Genomic DNA, 18,470 nt, shown 5'->3' on the forward strand with positions numbered 1-18,470 from the left:
ACAGATGCTTTACAGGCAGGATTCCCACTCTGCTCCCACCCTATACCTGGCCAGCAAGAGCCGGATTGACATCCCCGTCCCCGAAGACTTCACTCACGCCTTTGTACAGATCAGGGTGACAGGCCCTGGGGGAGATGGAATCCCAGCAGAAGTTCACATCCTCCGAAATAGTGGTACGTACGCTCCTCTGGCTGCACACACTCCATGCACAGACACTCATTTACAGGGCGCTTCACAGACCGCTGGAAAACGAGCTCAGAGAGAGGAGTTAATCTGCAGCACTTCTTGCCTGTCATTGGCTGCCACTGTTCTTTGAGAAGTAATGACTTAGTCTTGCCTCCTCCCCTACCTGGCCATAGCACAGCATAACAAAAATGCTATTATGTTTTAAAATCCCACTCTCCCTCCCAGGAACACAGGGGAACATCCTACCCCAGTGTTTTTAGGTTGAGACTCTTGAATTGGTCTTTGGCTCCCTTGTGCTGTTCACTCAGAGGAACTTCTGATGTTTCCCTCTCCAGCCCTCCATCAGCTAACTCCCCCCAGACTCTGAGCAACCTCTCAGTCTAGTCTGAATCCAGCTTTACTACTTGCAGCTAAAGCCCTCGAGGCCCCACACAAGCCCAACTTAGATTCACTAAGAGTGAAATCCTGACTCTGCTTGTGGGGCCTGACCCCAACTCCAGCAGGTTCCCTTGATTCAGGGGGTAAGTACTCAGGGTCCACCTCCACATTCTTGTTTCCAATACAAGTGTTCCTGAGAGGTTCATCAGTGACAATCACAATACGAGCACGGAGAACCCCAGAACTAACATTTTACCAACCCTCCCAACTCTTTCCTCAAGACATCCAGTTGTGTCTGTGCACCACGACAGCTGCTCCTTCCCTGTTCCCTTTCTTTCAGGGACAAGTATGATGGTGGAAGACTCTGTGACGAGGCCAGTGCCACACGCTGTCATTATCACAACTAACTCTCTGGTAATGGTGGCCCTGATCAGCTACCTGGAGCTCTGACGACGGCCAGTGCAGCAGAGGACTCCCGGACACGCTTCCTCCCAAGCCAGTGGGAACTACTCAATACTCGGCTGCTGCAACTTCCAAGTTTGTATCACAGCAGCTCTCGGAGAAAGGATTTGACAACATCATTTTAAGGGAGGAAGAAAGAAACAGCTTTTTTTTTGTTTGTTTTGGAAGGATATAAGCTTTCATACAAGACATGGGTCTTTAACTGATTAAAATTTTTTTAAAGAAACAAGTAAAACGAAGAAGAATTCTACATGAATTCTGACAGCCAACTGCCCCACACACTGTATCCCGTAGGTTTTCTGCCTTATGAAGCCATGTACTAAAATAACCAGACTGCTAAATTTGAATTTTTTTTTTTTTAAATATGTACAGTGAATTTTGGGGGGGGTAAGGGGCGGACGGGGACTGAGGATTTCACATTGATCAGCATGTTCCATACCAATCCTAGTCACAGCCATCTCTAATGAATTATGGGACAGGATTATTTCCACCCCCACCCCATAATATGAGCCAAATTCTGCAGCAACCAGCCCAAGGAGATAAAGCCACAAGAGAGACTGATCTCTACCCCATCCTGAAGATCAGTAAACACAGAGTTTAGATTGTGAAAAGCTTTTTTTATGACACTGGTGTAACTTGCAACCCCAGCCTATTGTTTGTATCAACTGTTATGCTGTGAGGTGCAACGTTCAATGTTATCCATATCCCACGTGCTTTTGGGGTGTTTTTGCTATACTGTTTGCTTCTTTCTTTTTTGTTTGGGGAGGAGAAGGGGTAAGAGAAAAGGAAATACCTTTCCAGCATCTGCTAATTCGGAGAGGCAGTTCTCCCTAATAAGGGAGATGTCAACATATCCAATTTCAACAGAGAGAGGGTCTTAAAAGGAGGAAGAAAAAGGAATATTACATAATTTAACCAAGAACTGGGGACTCAAGGAAGCCATCACTGGGGCAGCAAGGAAAATCTGGACTCAGATTCATCACCCTACACAAACGGTTCCATCCAGCCAAAATACCAGTCTCAGCCTGGGACTGCAACGATTGAGATCCGGTCAATAAGTCAGCCTGGTTTTCGGGTCCAAGGCTCATACAGCTAGTGTAAATGGGAGGGCTGATACCCCAAAGACGTACAGGGATGTTGAGGTGCACCATGAACTAAAATGGTTGGGAATAGATGTTGCATATTAAAATCTTTCTGTCTCCCAGTAAAGCAATTGCCCAAAGTTAAGAAGCTGATTTACGTTGCTGGCCCATTAGAGCCCAAGCGCGCTTTTAGGGACCTTTACGTGGCTGCACCTTCCTCCTTCCCAGCAGACAAGAGCAATCTCAGCTCCAGAATTACCTGACAAAGGGCTACGCTTGCAGGACTGTGCGATGGCAAGGGACTGACGTGCAGTTTCTACATGAGATGCCAATTCCTTGCTCTTGCTAATCATTTTAAAACTCCCGTGTCCTAGGCCTTAGTGAGCATTTGAGAGATTACGTGCGTAAATCCCTGGTCTCCCAGAGTTATGCCTATTGTATATATCTCATCACATATATTTTAGCATCTGGCCTGCCCTGGAAGCAAGAAGGTAAATACAGCGGTAGGTTCACAATGCACGATGCAAACAGCAAGGCTCTGGCTGAGGAAGAAGGGCTGCGATGTGTTTAGCAAACAAGAGGAAAGTTTAAGAAACAGACAAAGAAAAATAAACTTACTGAAAGAGTCTAAACATTTAGAGCATAGCTGTAGCAAAAAGAAAGGGTACCTCACTGTTCCCATTACAAATAACACCTGGGATAAAGTGGAAAAAAAGACAACAGCTCCCACTGATACCTGGCAGCCTGAGGCAGGCAGCAAAGGCGGGGACCCAGCACCCCCAGAGCCCGTCCTGAGCTTCCTCCAGGTCCCTCTGCAGCTCTCCATGAATTACCCCCTCGGTCCCTTGAGCAGGCTGAAACACTTCTTTCAGAAGGACAACAGCTAAATATAAATTATATTTTTGTATGATTTACGTTCTTGAATATTCTTAAATATTTTTATTGATGTTTGGAAGCTTTGTTTGGCAAAATATTTTATGTTGTTAATTCAGCATTTTTATTATCACCTCCATCTTGTTGGGCCTTTAACCTTTCTCCCACAAAAGATGGAATGAAAGGCAAATTAGGAATTCAGTGTTAGCTCAAAAGCAAAGCAAATTAGGGCTTAGGCAACAGTTACCTGATTGATATGCAGAACTAGCAGTAGCCATAATGAAAATATTTAGGAGGCATAAACTAACTGGACCTATGGAGCTTCTGAGCACTGCTAGAGGATGCTCACTGCAGCCCTGCAGAAGCCTGGGCCTGATTCAGCAGAGGAGCAAACAAAAGCAGCAAGGTTAAATGACATGGCCAAGGAGTCTTCACCGAACGGAGCTGCAGATGCTGGAGGCACCCCGGGTCCGATCCTGTCGAGCAGCCAGCACTGGGCAGGGGGGGACCAGAATGGAAATGGCTCCTACTGAAGAAGTCTGCTGCACTCCTCGGGAGGAATCGCTGAGTGGGAGGGAGCTGCTTCGCTGCACAGCCCACCCGCAGTCAGGTTCATCCTGGCTTCAGGCACAGGCTCCGCGTGAGGCCAGCTGTGTTCACCCCATCGTGCGTTACCAGCCCCACCCGGGGCAGTCGAAACGCCAGCTCTCCCGAGGGGCTGCTACACCTGCATGTCCATGAACACAGCTAATTCCCTTCAAAAAGTGCACACCAGACACCTCCAGGACTGAAGAACAAGCTTTGACGGACCACATGTTGGATGAACTCTCACAAAGCAAGGTAACCCCGTGAAATCCAAGGGCTGAGGCTCAGCATCAGCCTAGGTCTGACCACACAGGCTGTGCAACGTCTCTTGCAGAAACTTGGTCTCAACAAATGCTTCCAAATGTGTCTGGCAACACTGGTGGCTCTGTTTTACTGAACTTTACAGTGTTGGAAAGCAAGATGCTTTATAGCATGGTGCAAACAGGATCTAAATGCTGCAGTGACACTGGTTTTTAAATAGCAGCCGCCTGCAACGTTTCCCTGGGAAGGTTAATACATTCTCCATACATTTCTTTGTTAAACTAGATCACAGGCACATTTTATATAACAAGCGAAAAACTACATGAGTTGGATTTCAAGTGTTCCAGTTTGCACTGCTCTGCGTTGCACATGGGCTGAATATATTCTAATTTGTAAAACTGATGGGGTAGTATTTTCACATGACAAGCAGACCCCTTGAAAGTTAAATGTCTTCAATCTGAATTGAAGCTACACCTCTTTTTTGAAAAGGTAAATCATCAGTACATACAGTTTCACCAGTATGCATTTTAAACCAAAACCCCGCTGAACTTTTGCAACATTTTAAGGATGGTACGATTTGGTGACAACCACAACGGCCTTACAATCACTTGCTCTAATCCCAGCTCTGACACTGACTTCATCTACGGCTCCAAGTGATTATTTCACCACTCGCTGCCTCAGTTTCCCTTCCTGAAAAGTGAGGCACAAGCAGGTCATTGTGTATTTGCAAGTTTTTTGCAGTTTGAGAGTATCTGAGTATCACAGCGCTGTCAAAGGCATCACTGCAGCTCACGCAGGGTATCAGAGCTGACTCCAACTCCCTGGCTCGGGCACCAAGAGCCACGCAGCCGCGGCAGCACAGGCTGAGCAGTCGCTGCCCGAGTCCAGTGTGGCAAACCTGTCCTTGTACCCGTGCTGTCTCTGCTACCTAGTCCTCACCTAACTCCGCCAGCCACAGCTCAGCTGACATCAATGTTTCCTGAGTGTTAGCATAAAGAAACTCTGAAAAACGCACACAGTAAACAGGCAGCCTTTTCCTCACAGATTTTTCTGAAATTCTGGGGGAATTTGTTGATAGTCCAAAGTTGCAGAGTGAAAAAGACAGTGTCACGTTATAAAACACTGCAGGTAAAGCACAGGGAACCACCCTGAGTGAAGGACAGGGCACACTGGGAAGGGAGGGGGACAGAGAAGATTTTCCACCTGCAACACTGGTAGGTGAGAAAGGCCAAGTTCAAGCCCAGACTATTACAGGCTAAACCCCGCCCCAAACAAGACAGGTCGGTTTCTGTGTGTAGACACAAGCCACGTTCACACACAGACTGCCTTGTCTTAGGCAGCCTGTTCTGACATTTTATTTATCACAGGGTTAGGTGACCCACAGAAAAGGAGTTGCACATGCAAAGGCAGCATTTGTACCTAATTAAACTTTATCGAGGCTATAAAAAAAAATCTACATATAAAGCCTAGCAAGAGCCACCAACATGAGAAAAATTGTGGGATAAACCTTCTGTGAAGCCACTTGGAGCTTCCTAAAATGAAGCACAGGGATTAAAAAGAAAGGTGCCAGGGGCCAGGGGAGAAAACTTAGATTTCAACATCTTAACAGAGTTTACTGGCTTTACACTAGTGCATTAAGTTGCAAATCAATTTCCTGTCTCATTAAGAATCCCCCACATTTAATTGCTCTGAGCATTTGCTTTAGAGATTAACTTGGAGTGATGAGTTAAGTGCCGTGGTTTTTGTTCTCAGCACTGTAATGGCTCACTAAGGGAAGTCATCTAATTTCACAGGGTCCATATTACTTGTCAGTAGTAAAAACCAACCTGACAAGGGTGCTGTAAGGAGTATACAACAAGGGTGAAATGCTTTGGGACTCCCAAATGAGAGAAGCTTTACAGTTCTGATTTACTGATATTTAACATAAAATAACCTTCTACCTGATACCGCTGAATTTACAGACTGAAGATTGCGCTTCTGGTTTTAGGTTGTCTGGGCTAAATTCAACACTCAGCTGTAAGAGTTTGAATCGGAACAGCTCCCACTCGCAGCAGGACAGATGAAGTGTTGTGCCCTGAATGGGAGAAATTCAGATCTTTGCCCAAGGAATCAGCTGGATAACGCAGGCATCGCATTCAGCTAATGCCTGGGGGGTCTGCATCCCATCTGCTCTAAACCTGCCAAGCAATCCCCCATCCACAGAAACCCTCTGCTGTGAATATTTTAATCTAGCTTCACTACACACAAACAGGGCAATTTTCTTCTTGGTAACTTTCTTGTACACTATTTTTTTAAGAAAACCAAATGGCAAACATTGTAAGCATACTGTACTTACTGTAATTACGGTTATTTATTGGCTACAGTAGCACGCAGTTCATAAATAAAGATCTTCAGAGACTTTAGACAACTACTGGAGTCTGGAGTACTTTTGTCCAGATTTAAATGCAATTAGTACCTTGCTCAGGAGTCCCGCTGGCCCAGGACTGTATTTTTCCTGTCAATTGTGTGTACTAATACAAACAAGGAGCCCAGTGAGACCCCATCCACACAGAACTGGACCCCTCAGAAAAGTTAAATCAATTAAGATATAGTAAACTCAAATTCTATCCCATGACAGTGATAACTAATGAAAAGAGGAGAGACTGTCCACGGAGCAAGGAATTGCAGGTGTTGAGGGTCTGGTTAGAGATGTTAATGCAATGTGCTCCCTCTGGCTGGTATTCCAATGGCTGGGAAGTAATGCTGGAAAACTCAAAGTCAAAAATCGCATGCACCTTATTAGCAGAAAGGGTAACTGATTGTTGGAATAGCTTGCCAAAAAGCTTCATCATCAATCACAACCTTTAAACCAAGACTGGAAGTCTTCCAGGAAAGATATCCACTAGATCAGCCACAAGCTAGCGGGCTTGTAAAGGTTCACTTACATTACAGAAAATAATTTCCTTCATTGCAGGAAGCACTGCATGAAATCACCTCATCTCTGCTACGTCAGCTTAATTTATCACAGTCATTCCTTCTGGCCTTAAAAAATCTACTAGCTTCCTTCTACCTTTGGGAAGGATGTCACGGGATCAGGTAGAGCGACTGTACACGGTACAGGCCCGAGGGTCTCCACTGGAGTTAAGCTGAACCCAGACTGAGCCGTGACGAAGAGTGGACAGACAAGAAATTGGGCTCAGCAGTACTGGGTTGTGGGAAGTCTCACCCAAACCCTTTCCCTCAGCCCATCCTGGATGCGTTCACTTTCACATAGCCCCTAAAAGAAACATCATGCTTGACCATGGGATGCACAGGGGGGCTCAGGCACTGAGCAAGATGTGCTCCCAAAACCCCCTCTGAGCCCCCAGGGACGGAGGGAAGGACGGAGGGAAGGACGGAGGGAAGGACGGAGGGAAGCAGCTGCTCCTCCTCTTCCCAAAAGCTACAGCCACCCACAGCGTGAGGTGACAAGTGTATTTAATTGTCATATAACACTGCCCAGCCCCTGGCCTCCGGGTGCCGATGGCAAAGCGGACCCGACAAAGGGCCCAAAGACGCCGGGCTCAGCTGGGCTCAGACCCCAGGCAGGCTCCTGCCCCTCTGCCCCACGCTCTGAAGAGCTGCAGGCGAGGCCGCTCATCACCGGGGCCATAATTAGCTCAGGGATTTATGCTGCAAAGGGGCTTTGCAAAGGTGAGGGCAGCATCATTAAAGAAACCAGCAGGGAGCGGCCGAGACTGAGATGAATCCCTCCCCAGTTCATCCCCCACAAGGGCACTCCTGCTTTCTCAAGAGCCATCATTAAATGCCGCTGCACATGATATAAATCAAGGAGACAAATGTATCGTCGCTGACGAACAGGCAGGTCCCAGCAGAAAGGGAAGCAGAGCCTGGCAGCAAGCCGTGCTGCACGGACACGGGATGAAGGATGCACAGAGGCATCGCTTGTGCCCATCAGTCCCACAGAGAGAGCCAGGACCAGCTCACCACTACAACCCCACCAGAGCTCAGCTGCATTTAAGAACAAAAAACAGTTTATCTAGGAATGTCGGTGTGTTTCCAGAAAAAAAAAAAAACAACCTCCTACACAGGTTTCAGGCATTAAGGCTGCAGCCACTACAAGCACAGCCTTTGCTGTGGTATTTTGGCAGGCCTGGTCCCAAAAGAGGTATTTTTCTACACATAATTATCAAGGGGAAATAGGTAACATTTTGTGAAACCTAAAGCATTTCTGCATAAGGTTCAAATTTATGAGTTGTTTGGGGTTTTTCCTGGAGGGGGAGGGCGGCTGAATTGCTTTACTGCTCTTGTGTTTAAAGTCACAGAAAAAGACAGTCCAAGGAAATCCTTTAAAATTGGTATCAAAACACTTCAAGAATTCAAAGGACTCTACCCCAGAACTAATGGTTTGTGTCCCACCTGAGAAAACATTCACCTTGTTACTTCTCCACAGGCATTTTAAAGGATTTCTTCTTCCTAAGTCTTCTATTGTTGGGTCTCACGTTTGCTGCCCACACAGCACCGCACGCTGCTTGCTGGGTCCCCAGCCTGGACACTTCCAGAGAGGGTTTGTTAATCACTTTCTATACGACTGTCACTTTACTTGCAAATACCAAAAGGGCAAGCAAAGGATTTGCACCCATCCGGCCCTCCTCACACAGAACAGACGTAAAGAGATAAATAAAAGTAGATCTTCCTTGGAAATGAAAAAGCATCAGGAAGAAGCAGGCAGTTTCCACCAAGAGCCTGGGATTGGTGACAGGGGTTAATGAAACACCCCTCTGCCTCCGAAAGATAAACAAGAGCAGCTTTTTAAATGTAAGGGACACAGGAAAAGCAAGGGACGGGCAGATGCTGGTTGGAATGAACTCAGAAGCCTGGGGCAGGCGAGCAGAGAGAAGCCAGACTAGGCTTGCAGCATCAGCAGAGCCTGCTTCCTCCCTGGGAAACTGATAAAGAGTGCTCCAAGCAAGAGGAACCGCTTGAAAATGATCCTTCTTCTCTCCTTTTGGGACCAAATCAAGGTACAACTAAATTACCTCTGTGAGTAAGTCTTCAAAGCCAACATATGTAAGAGATGGTTCTTACCACTCTGAAGATGCTTCAGACCCAGCGTTTTCATAAAATTCCTACTCAAAAAATAAGCAGTTGGTCTTTTTAGCTCTGTGGACACCAGGGTGCAAAACAAATCAACGCTTATATTGTCAGGGACACAGAGGGACAGCATCTTAAAAGCTTGGTGCAAATCTATGCTTCAGCTGGGTTTGTTTAATAATATCTTCCTATTATTTACTTCTGTCTTATGATTTTGGGGGTCTACTGCTTAACATGAAAGCCAGATTTTCAAAAGAACTCAGCATATACTGCTTGAAAACACCTAAAACCTTATTTTACTACCTAAAAAGAATTTGTCCTTTACTGACACTCAGTTGCTTTTCAGTAATATTGATTTATTGACCCCCACCAAAGGCAAAACTTTTGCTAAAGAAGAAACCTCAAAACAGTCAAAGCAAAGGGCGGAGTTATTTTATATGCTGCTAAGTAATTCTGGTCTAAAGGTTCTGATTAAATTAAATCATGGCACCAGATTAACTATCATCAGAACTAAGCACAAAAAAACCCTTATTATGGTCTACATCTGACTTGGCAGACGCTATTTTAGAGTTAACTAAAACACTCCTGCTTAGGATTAGTGTGCTGTAATAGTGAACTTGCTTTTCTGTACTCAGCCTAAGATGATGCATGCACTAAACCCACAGTATTTTCTGTACTCAGCCTAAGGGGATGCATGCACTAAACCCACAGTATTTTCTGTACTCAGCCTAAGGGGATGCATGCACTAAACCCACAGTATTTTCTGTACTCAGCCTAAGATGATGCATGCACTAAACCCACAGTATTCAGCATGCTTTAGAAAAATACACTGCTGTGTACACGAGTTCCACAGGTCTAAGCCGGCATCGCCAGAGAGAGGCAACAAATGAACATATTTATGCAGTATTCTGTGGCAGAAATGACTGCCAAAAAGCTGCAGTTTCCTGGAAAAAATGCAGAGAAGAACACATGCAAAACATAAGTAGCCACACAATGGCGGGAGAAAGCCAGCAGGTAGAAAAGGGGAGCGTGAACTCTGAATTTCCCTGGTTTTCTAAGGATCATTCCGTGGACGTGGAAAACGTTGACTGGCAAAGCATCTCCTAGCACAGTGTGGAAGCGATCCGGCGCTGTCCTTGGGAAGGGAGGGGCGTTACGCAGCCAGCAGTTACACACTCACCTGCATTTCTTAGCCATAAGCAGAGTATTTCACTCTTTACCTCTTAAAAACCTCTATGGGAGTATGCAGATACCCCTCCTGCAATCAGCCTGAGCACCACCGATGGGGGCTGCGCTGCTGGTGCGGTCACTGCTGTTTTCTAAAACGCTCGGAAATACCCGACTAGGAAAGATGTTTTACAAAACCGAAGGTCATTAAAGGAAATTATTGCATTTCTAGTTATTTCCTTCATCCTGGGCGAGGCTTAGGGAATGCCTGCGGTAAGTGAGACACTGAACAAATGAGCCCAAGGGACAGGAAAAGCAGCAGCGAGCGGGAAAGGGGGGAACAACACCACAAGAGTCCCTGAGCAGCCCGGTTCGATGTATCCTGGCAGATCCCTGAACTGCTGCAGGCAACTGCAGGAACCAGTACAACTATCACAGATCACTGCGCAGAGGATGGGAGAGTCAGCCAGCCCCATCTCGGTGCAAAAGCAGCATATGGGGTTTGTTTTCCTCCTTGCTGCCACTCAAGTTCCAGCAGTTAAGACAATCTAGTTATTCAATTTAGATAAGCTTCAGTAGCTAACAGCAATTTAAACAGCTGCTTACGCCTCACCATTCTGTTACTACCTCCTTCCTTCCAAGTGCTAATGCCATTAGCAAATTGACTTCCTCCCTCACACAATCTGTCTGGCTTTAGTAGGTACAGTACTAATTGCTTCCTAATACTTAGGACCATCAGCAGGCAGCAGAAGTTTGTACCACAAAAACCCCTCCAGCTGGGAACTGGTAGCACGCAGGGTTTGCACACAGTCCCTGCCATCCTCTCCTCCAGGTGAGGCAGACAAACTGGCCAAGTGGGGGAAAAAGAAGTTTAGGCAGCATATTACCAATCCAGAGCAGAAAGAGACACTTTTTTCTGCAATTCAGCCCCTTATGGTGGGAAAAAACAGGGACAGTGACTAAGAAAACATGTGTATTGCTGGAAGAAACAGAAAGAAATGTAGAGATGTGGAGAGTGCTGGTTGAAGGGTCCGTGCTTCAGCTGCTTTCACTGACCTTCCTGTACCTCTTACCTCCCCTGTTCCCTTTTTGTGACCTTCAGCTCACACTGCTCTCCCTTCCTCCCCCTCCATCCCCCAGCAGATGTAAACACCAGTCAACACTTTCGATTGCTGCAAAACTCAAAAAGCGTACAAGGGAAATGCCATTTCAAACAGCAACTGCAAGAGGCCCAGTCCCATCCTTTCTGATAGCTGGAGCCACACTGTCCATCACAGCCCTCCATCTTAAAATAAGCATTAAAAAAAAAAAAAAAATTAATCTTTCCTACTCTGGGCATCTGGCTCCCCTCGGAAAAAAAAAGGGAGGACACAATAAAAAGATGAAGGACCCTCTTGGCTCCCACTCTGACCTCCTCAGCTAAGTAGTCAGAAAATGGATTGTCCTGGACCTTTCATGTAATCTTTCTGCATTTCTAAACCACAGCTGCCCACAGGATGCAAGCCCCTGTATTTACATTACAAAGAGCAGAGAGGCTCTTCCAGATGGGACAGCTTCTCTTTGTTGATTTTAACCATTAGCTCCCAAACTAAGCATCTATCTACTCTCATTATTCAGAGAGTTCTTCAGCACCGAGGGGATCCCACTGCCTGCCCCAAATGCAGCCGGAGGAGGTCTCGTCCCACGCAGCAAAATGGGCAGGAGAGCAGGCAGCAGCACGCAGCTTCCCCTCTCCTGTGACCGCTGGCTCATTTACAAAGCTCAATCACCCATTTCTTCGTGTTCAGTAGGCAAAAAGAGCTCTGTAAATCAGGTGTGTGGAAAGTGCCTACTTCACTTTTCATTAGCCATTTGTATTTTTGCTGATACGTATTAAAGAGGGTGGCTGCTCTCTGCCCACGCTGCGATGTGCGCTACAGGCACCTACCACAAAGACACCCATGGACAGGAGAGCTCTGGCACAGCTGAATGCAGGCAGGAGGCTCCCGGGGAGGCTGAAACATGGGGACACACGTCATGGTGCTGATGCTGCTGCTTTTTACAGGCTGTGGAAAGAGGAGAATTTCCTGGGGGTAAGAAGAGTTTTGCAGGACAGAAATCGAGGGCTCATTGTATGCAGAGTTCACTCGCTGTGGTGTTAAATCTGAGCCAACGTGCATCACCCTGCTTAGAAGAGGCTCACTGTGGTTTTAGTCAAGTTGATTAGAAATAGGTTTTAAGATAAAAGAAGCCAGATAACCTAATGGATGTATCAACAGGACAGATTAACAGTAAACCAATGCAAAATGTGGAGTTTACTGTAAGTTTTTTTCATCCTGACCTTATAAACACACTTGAGATACAAAGGTGTGATTTCATCTCCCATCTCTACAGCAGAAAGTGGAAGCAATTAAGAGTCTTACCTACATGGATCTCCTTCCCCAATTCAGGGAAATACTGCTGAGCCTCTGAGCAGTTAATTCTGAGGTAGAGCTACAGGGGAGCTCTTTGGGAAGGCAAAGGAATTCTGCATTAAGAAAACATGAGATTAGCAGGTATGAATGGACTGTTTTGCAATCCACTCCCCTTCTAACCAGGTCAATGGAAAAGATATCTCCAGGGAGAGCTTACAGGAGGTCCTAGAAATACTCCAGAGCACAGGGGAACAGATTACACTGGAAGTGCATAGACAGAAATCTGCCCACGAGCCTCCCCAAACATCTGATGCTGCAACCCAGACGGACTTCAGAGCAAGGAAGAGAACTGCAGCAAATCGTGCTTAAATCTCTGCCTAGATGGGTACGTACAACGCGTTGCTCAAAGTAAAGAAACGTCTCCTAAAAAGCAGCAATGGCACAGCCTGCGAAGCACAAGGTCAGCCAACATCCCTCAAAGCTAGATTTCTAATCAGCTGCACCCACTAACCTTAAAACAGGCTGATTTAGGCCCTGCCTAGCACTGGTTCTTTGGTTTGGCCATTCAAACAATAACAAAAATACGGCCCTCAGCATGCCAAAGCACCCAGCCAGCCCCTCTCGGTGGGCTGGGGAGGGATCTGTGTTTGTCTGCTTTCTCCACAGGGCTTTCTTTGATTACTTGCTGCCACAGGATTGCAACAGCGATAATGAATCTAATTACCCACTTCCTGCACCCTGTGCCACAGGAAAAGAAGAGTTAAACTATAAGGTATCCCATCCTATTTTGCCTCCATACCTTCCAAAAAGTCTTTTTCAGTCACCTCTCAGCCTTACGCATCATCAGGTTTGCTAAACCAGATTTAACATTCCCTGTTCTCCAATATTTCTCTTTCAGGCATTAGCCCTCGTCCATCAAGAGGAGCTGAGTTTCAGCAGCTGTTACTCCATCCCTGCAGCTCTTTCCAGTGTCTCTGGGAGCTTGGTAAGGCCACACTGCAGGGTGCTTACAGCAGTAGCAGGGAAAGCTTAAGGCAAGAGAGAAATCCTGCTACTGCATATGGTTGGAGGATGCTTCCAGAGATGACTCATGCTCACCCAGGGAGGAGAGTCCCAAAGATATCTAACAGCTTGTGGGTGTTTGTTTTTAGGCAGAAAGCGAAAGCAGTAAAGGCGATGAGGAAAAGCAGGCATTTCTCCATCCTGAGTGGGACAGTGGCCTGGGCTTTACCGACACCAGCACTCAGGCAGGTGAGAATTCAGGGCCTGATGCAGGAGCAGCATCAGCCCGTGGCCAGGAAGGCTCCAGCGCAGATCTCTGTGCCAGCACATCTGCACGGAGAGGACTACGTACGGACCACTCCCCCACCTATGATGAGCTCAGCGATACCAGTTTCTACAGCGTAAGCGCAGAGGAGTGCAGAAGATTTCAAGAACTCCTGGAAAGCAAATGCAACCAGTACAAAGCAATTTTCAGGGAACAAGAAACACCTCACGGGTCAGGGGGCCAGGAGGGGGGCTGCAAGCAACGCAAACAGGACCAGTGGCTCCCTACGTGCCTTCGAGTTGGTGAAAATAACACCCCAAGAGAGAAAAGGCTGCAGCAGAGGGGTGAACTCTGCCTGCAGAGTGCAGTGAGCAGGGAAAGAAATAAAGCCAGCAAGGACAAACTGTCAGCACAGGCCACAGACGTGTGCCCACCACCACACATCGCTGCCAGCTCAGAAGAGCTGAGGATCCCTCACCATGCATGTCGTTCCAGGAGCTACACGAGCTTGCTGCAGGAAAGGGCTGCTGCAGAGTGTCCAAGCGACCCGGCGAGAGTGTCAGCAAAACCAGGGCGATGCAATGAAAGCCCAGAGGGCAGAGCAGGGGATAGCGGGAACAGATGGAGGCTGGCATGTGAAAGGAGCAAGCGGTCCTTGAAGAAGCGACACAAGAACTGGCTGCTAAAGGACAGAGCCTTGAGGATCTCACAGGAACGAAGTGGACTGACAACAGATGAGGATGCCCACAGTGAGCTAAAGACTGGGAAATACTGGAATAAGGCTCAGAGAAAGCAGCACATGCTCCTAGCCCAGGAACAGAAACAGAGAAAAGAATTGCAGAGGCAGAGGGAACAGCTGAGCGAAGACAAAGCCGGCACTGAGCTCAGGAGGAACTTCAGCATTATGGAGCTGAGTCAGAGAAAACTGATGAAGAACAGAAGCAAGAAAATCATGGACAACTGGATCACCATCCAGGAGCTTCTAACCCACGGGACCGGATCCTCAGACGGAAGAAGGACGCACAGTCCTTTGCTGTCTGTCACAACTGTGTAGCAACCCTCCTGGCCCTTGCCAGGCATCAGGAAGGGACAGCACAGCTTCCCGAAGGCATCTTGTCCCTGCAGAATGGTTTCCCGCAACATTTCCAAACCTCTGCTGGTTGTTGTGCCCATTAAAGTCTCCTTGAAGAAACAGGGAACTTGGCAGAACTACACACTGGGAATTCAAGCCTGATGACAGACTTGCTTCTCCACTCAAACACAGCTAAACAACCCCAGGGGCCACTGATCACAGTCCTGATATACTTATTACCTACTTCCCTGTACACAAAGATTTGCCTCATTACATTTCATTCTGATTTTTTTTGTACAGAATTCTCTGCAAATGAGGTATTTGCCTCCATATCCAACTCTCTCTATATTAAAGCTTTTTTTTGTTCTGTTAAAAAGAAAAAATAATAGTATGCTTCAGTCTTTAATATTAGAGTCGTATCATTATTTTCCCCAGAATTGGGTGTGCTGTGCATTCCTGTACTTTAGTTCATAGGAAAAAAAAAAGAAACAGACTTAGTAAATATAGTTGTTTACTGTAAAATAAGAAACAGAAAATAGAAAGAGAAGGAACTTAATAGGTCCCTCTGTGGATTCTGCTACCAAGGGGGAAACAATACTCCCTGCAGAGTTGCTGCATGTTTTATACTTATTAATCACCAGGAAAAATGAAAGATCCGCAAGCCCACTGAACTATACCTTTCCTCCCCCTTTAAAGATTTTAGGAATGAGCTCAGCTCTGAGTCATGATTAAAAACACCCAGTTATGTTCCTGAGCAGCAGAGCTCGAATTGAAGATTTGCTTGTGCTACCCAATGCCCCCTGCTTCGTTATTCTACACTACAAAGGAAACAGGGCAAGCTCCAAGCTATTGCTTGAAGATACTTTACAGTTTTCCAGGCTCTAGTGGAAGGAGATAAATCTCTCTAGAGGGGACAGGCAGTGGTGGTTGGCCCCTCATACCCACAGTGCCCCACAGCTACTGAGACCAGACCACTCGGATCTGATGGAAAGGACACCAGCCAGCCAGGAAACCTGGTTTGTAAGCCCACCTCGAAAGTGTCCTTACTTCTTTGCACATCTTGCTGGAAAATCACCATCTACCAAACAGCAATCGGTGTCAGCTCACATCACCACAGAGTTCTTGGCAAGGCAGGAGAAATTTGAAGAAATAAGACAGGAATAAGGATCACAAGTTATTAGCTAAATAAAAAGTCCCCAAACATCTCGAGGTAAAAGAAAAGCCCATTAGAGAAGCACAGCAAGGCAGTTAACAGTGAGCACTGAGCAGTTTTCTGTGGCTCAGTGTCCTCTAACTCCCGTCTGGACCATTCCAGACCATCCTTTCACACAATGTGGAGGCAAACTGTCCTGCCCCATCTGGAGCTATTGTCTGCACTACTCCATTTCAAGCTCGGGTTCTATAGTCCAGTACTGTAGAAGCTTCAGAAAATATCTGGTAATAAACTGTGTCAGCAAGAAAAAAAAAAAATTACGAACACCACCATGAAATACGGCATCAGTACTAATAAAGAGACAGAGACAAGAAATTGCATTAAATCTCAGTTCATTACTTTGCAGCTCTCCTTCTCAAAATCTTCCGCAAGAAGCAGAGAGCCATGCTCACCAAGACACCCCCTATCACTCCACTTCCAACTTCTACCAAGCATTCATAAAACAATTCTCCTTGACAAAAGTGCTGCTCTTCTTGCACTTCTTCATGGGTGCCGTTTTCTGTGGTTTCTCCCTGCTTCTTTGCTGCTAACTTCTGTTCCCAAGTCAAGTATTTTTGAAAGTTCAGATCCACCAAGTCATTTTGGATCACTGTGACCCCGAAGTAGACCCTCTTGATGATTCTGAACGTCTTCAACACCTTCACATCGCATCGGTAAGTCCCTGCATCAGACTCCCTGGTAGGGGAAAATCTGATGACAGAATCGGGGTTTTTGAAAGGTTTGAACAGGACATCGTTTGTGGTGATAAGGCCTTGGGCAAGCCTCCACGTATAGCTATAGGCTCGGCTCCGCAAGCCGGCGGTGCCCGAGGTCAGGCAGCTGAACTGGAAGGGTTTGCCCACAGGGACGGTGAAGTGGAGTAAGCCACAGACCCAGCTGGTCAGGCACTCGGACCTGCGCAAGCTGCAATTCCTCCTCTGGCCCTCAGCAGTGATCTCGCACAGCTCCTCCAGTTTGAAGCCCAGCCCGCAGGTGACGCTGCAGGATGTGCTGTTGACCACGATTTTCACAACAGCCGACTTCAGGTGTGCTGGGATGGTGATTTTTTGCATGGAAACTACCAATGGCAGATAGAAAGCACAAGGTAATATCCCAAGGATGTGGCTGTTCCCCAGGGTCTTCATATCGGGGTTATCAATTAGACAGCTACTTCCTAAAGCCACGCAAATTCAGTTGTCAAAAAACCACAAAATCGTTCTTTGTTAAATCTTCAAACTTAGTATTTCTGAAATCCCACCAGCATCATCTTCAAGACTTAATCCTTCCATTAGGAAAAATCCTCCAACAAGGCAGGCTTGAAGTACACCACTACCAAAAAAAGATGCAACACATTACTATCTCAGTCAGAATGTGAATCGTGAATTCCAGTTCTTGTAAGAGGGCAGCAGAGTATTTTAATCCATTCTATTGCAGCAATTTGGATATAATTGACCATTTAAAAAAGATTAAGTCTTCCCTTCTCTGTAAGATTTTACATACTATTTTAGATAATTTCCACTGTAAAGAAGTACTGTTCCAGTTTAATTTTCCCACCAAATTATAAAACAATGTAAGTAATCACTACTGGAACCTTTACAATAATGCTGTTGAGCATAAGGAAATCCTAATTCCTTACACAGCACCTGTAGAGTTCCATCTTATAGCTGCGTATCCCAAAATCTAAAGTACTCCCCAAATTACCAAGATCATGAAAACAACATTTCACAGTCTGGATAGTCCGATGGCACTGAAATCAAAGGCAATCCGATGAGTATTGTACGCAGGGCTCAGCGAAGCCACTCGCATCCCCGCGAGCCGCCGTTCCCAGGGAGGCAGTGCTGATGTCACAGTCCGGCTGTGAACGCAGCCCCCAACCTTCCGAGGGAGAACAAAGAACTCCCCGAAGTCTGAAGCCAAAGCGAGTCCTCCGGGATGAGGACTCGGCATAAAAGCATCGTATGAGGCTCTTAACATCCACTCTCAGACTCAGAAGGGACCCAACAGCACCGGCCTCACGGCAGCGCTCAGACGAGCCGCAAGCCTGAGCCCTGCGCCACGTACAGCCACCGACTCCAAAGAGATCTGACCAAACTCTCCACATCCGACTGAGGCACCTGTAAAACAGGAACCACTCGTACACCCAGGATAATTCACTTAGTGCTCAAGTGTCCCAACAGAACAATGCACTACTAAAAAAGTTCTTCATGAAAAAAAAAAGAAAAAAAAAAATCAAAGTTACTTATTTTTGATGAAGTAGCTCAATAATCAGTGTCTCCTTACCAGCAACCGAATTATGGATTGCAGAAAGGATTTGGATTGCCATGTTCTTCAACAGCTCTGCTAATGAATATCCGTATTTCTCTTCCTAACACTCCTTAATCTATTAAAATGACGACTTCTGAAGATCTATAGGTATTTTCCACATTCAGTTTCCCTGGGGTGTGTTCAGCTCCCTCCCGCACGTCTGTCTCGGCGTGCC

At 46.4% G+C, this 18,470-nt stretch overlaps 3 protein-coding genes across 5 annotated transcripts in view; 1 reads left to right on the forward strand and 2 right to left on the reverse strand.

The window, feature by feature from the left end:
* Positions 1-6,234, forward strand: part of CNTN2 (contactin 2) — a 33,611-nt gene extending 27,377 nt beyond the window's left edge. For both annotated transcript variants that reach the window (XM_074893955.1, XM_074893956.1), the window contains 2 exons: positions 5-173; positions 905-6,234. In XM_074893955.1, coding sequence (XP_074750056.1) covers positions 5-173; positions 905-1,014 — 279 coding nt within the window. In that variant the 3' untranslated portion in view covers positions 1,015-6,234. The remainder of the gene's footprint in view (positions 1-4; positions 174-904) is intronic.
* RBBP5 (RB binding protein 5, histone lysine methyltransferase complex subunit) overlaps positions 1-18,470 on the reverse strand; it is a 41,478-nt gene that overhangs the window by 11,880 nt on the left and 11,128 nt on the right. The gene's annotated exons all lie outside the window — the stretch shown is intronic.
* Positions 16,290-18,286, reverse strand: TMEM81 (transmembrane protein 81). The gene is made up of 3 exons (XM_074893964.1): positions 18,272-18,286; positions 17,693-18,105; positions 16,290-17,320 (listed from the first exon to the last, which is right to left on the reverse strand). The coding sequence occupies exon 3, from the start codon at positions 17,134-17,136 to the stop codon at positions 16,348-16,350; it is 789 nt and encodes a 262-aa protein (XP_074750065.1). The 5' UTR covers positions 17,137-17,320; positions 17,693-18,105; positions 18,272-18,286; the 3' UTR covers positions 16,290-16,347.

This window comes from Strix uralensis, chromosome 24 (genome assembly GCF_047716275.1).
Source record: "Strix uralensis isolate ZFMK-TIS-50842 chromosome 24, bStrUra1, whole genome shotgun sequence".
In the NCBI taxonomy this organism is placed as follows: domain Eukaryota; kingdom Metazoa; phylum Chordata; class Aves; order Strigiformes; family Strigidae; genus Strix; species Strix uralensis.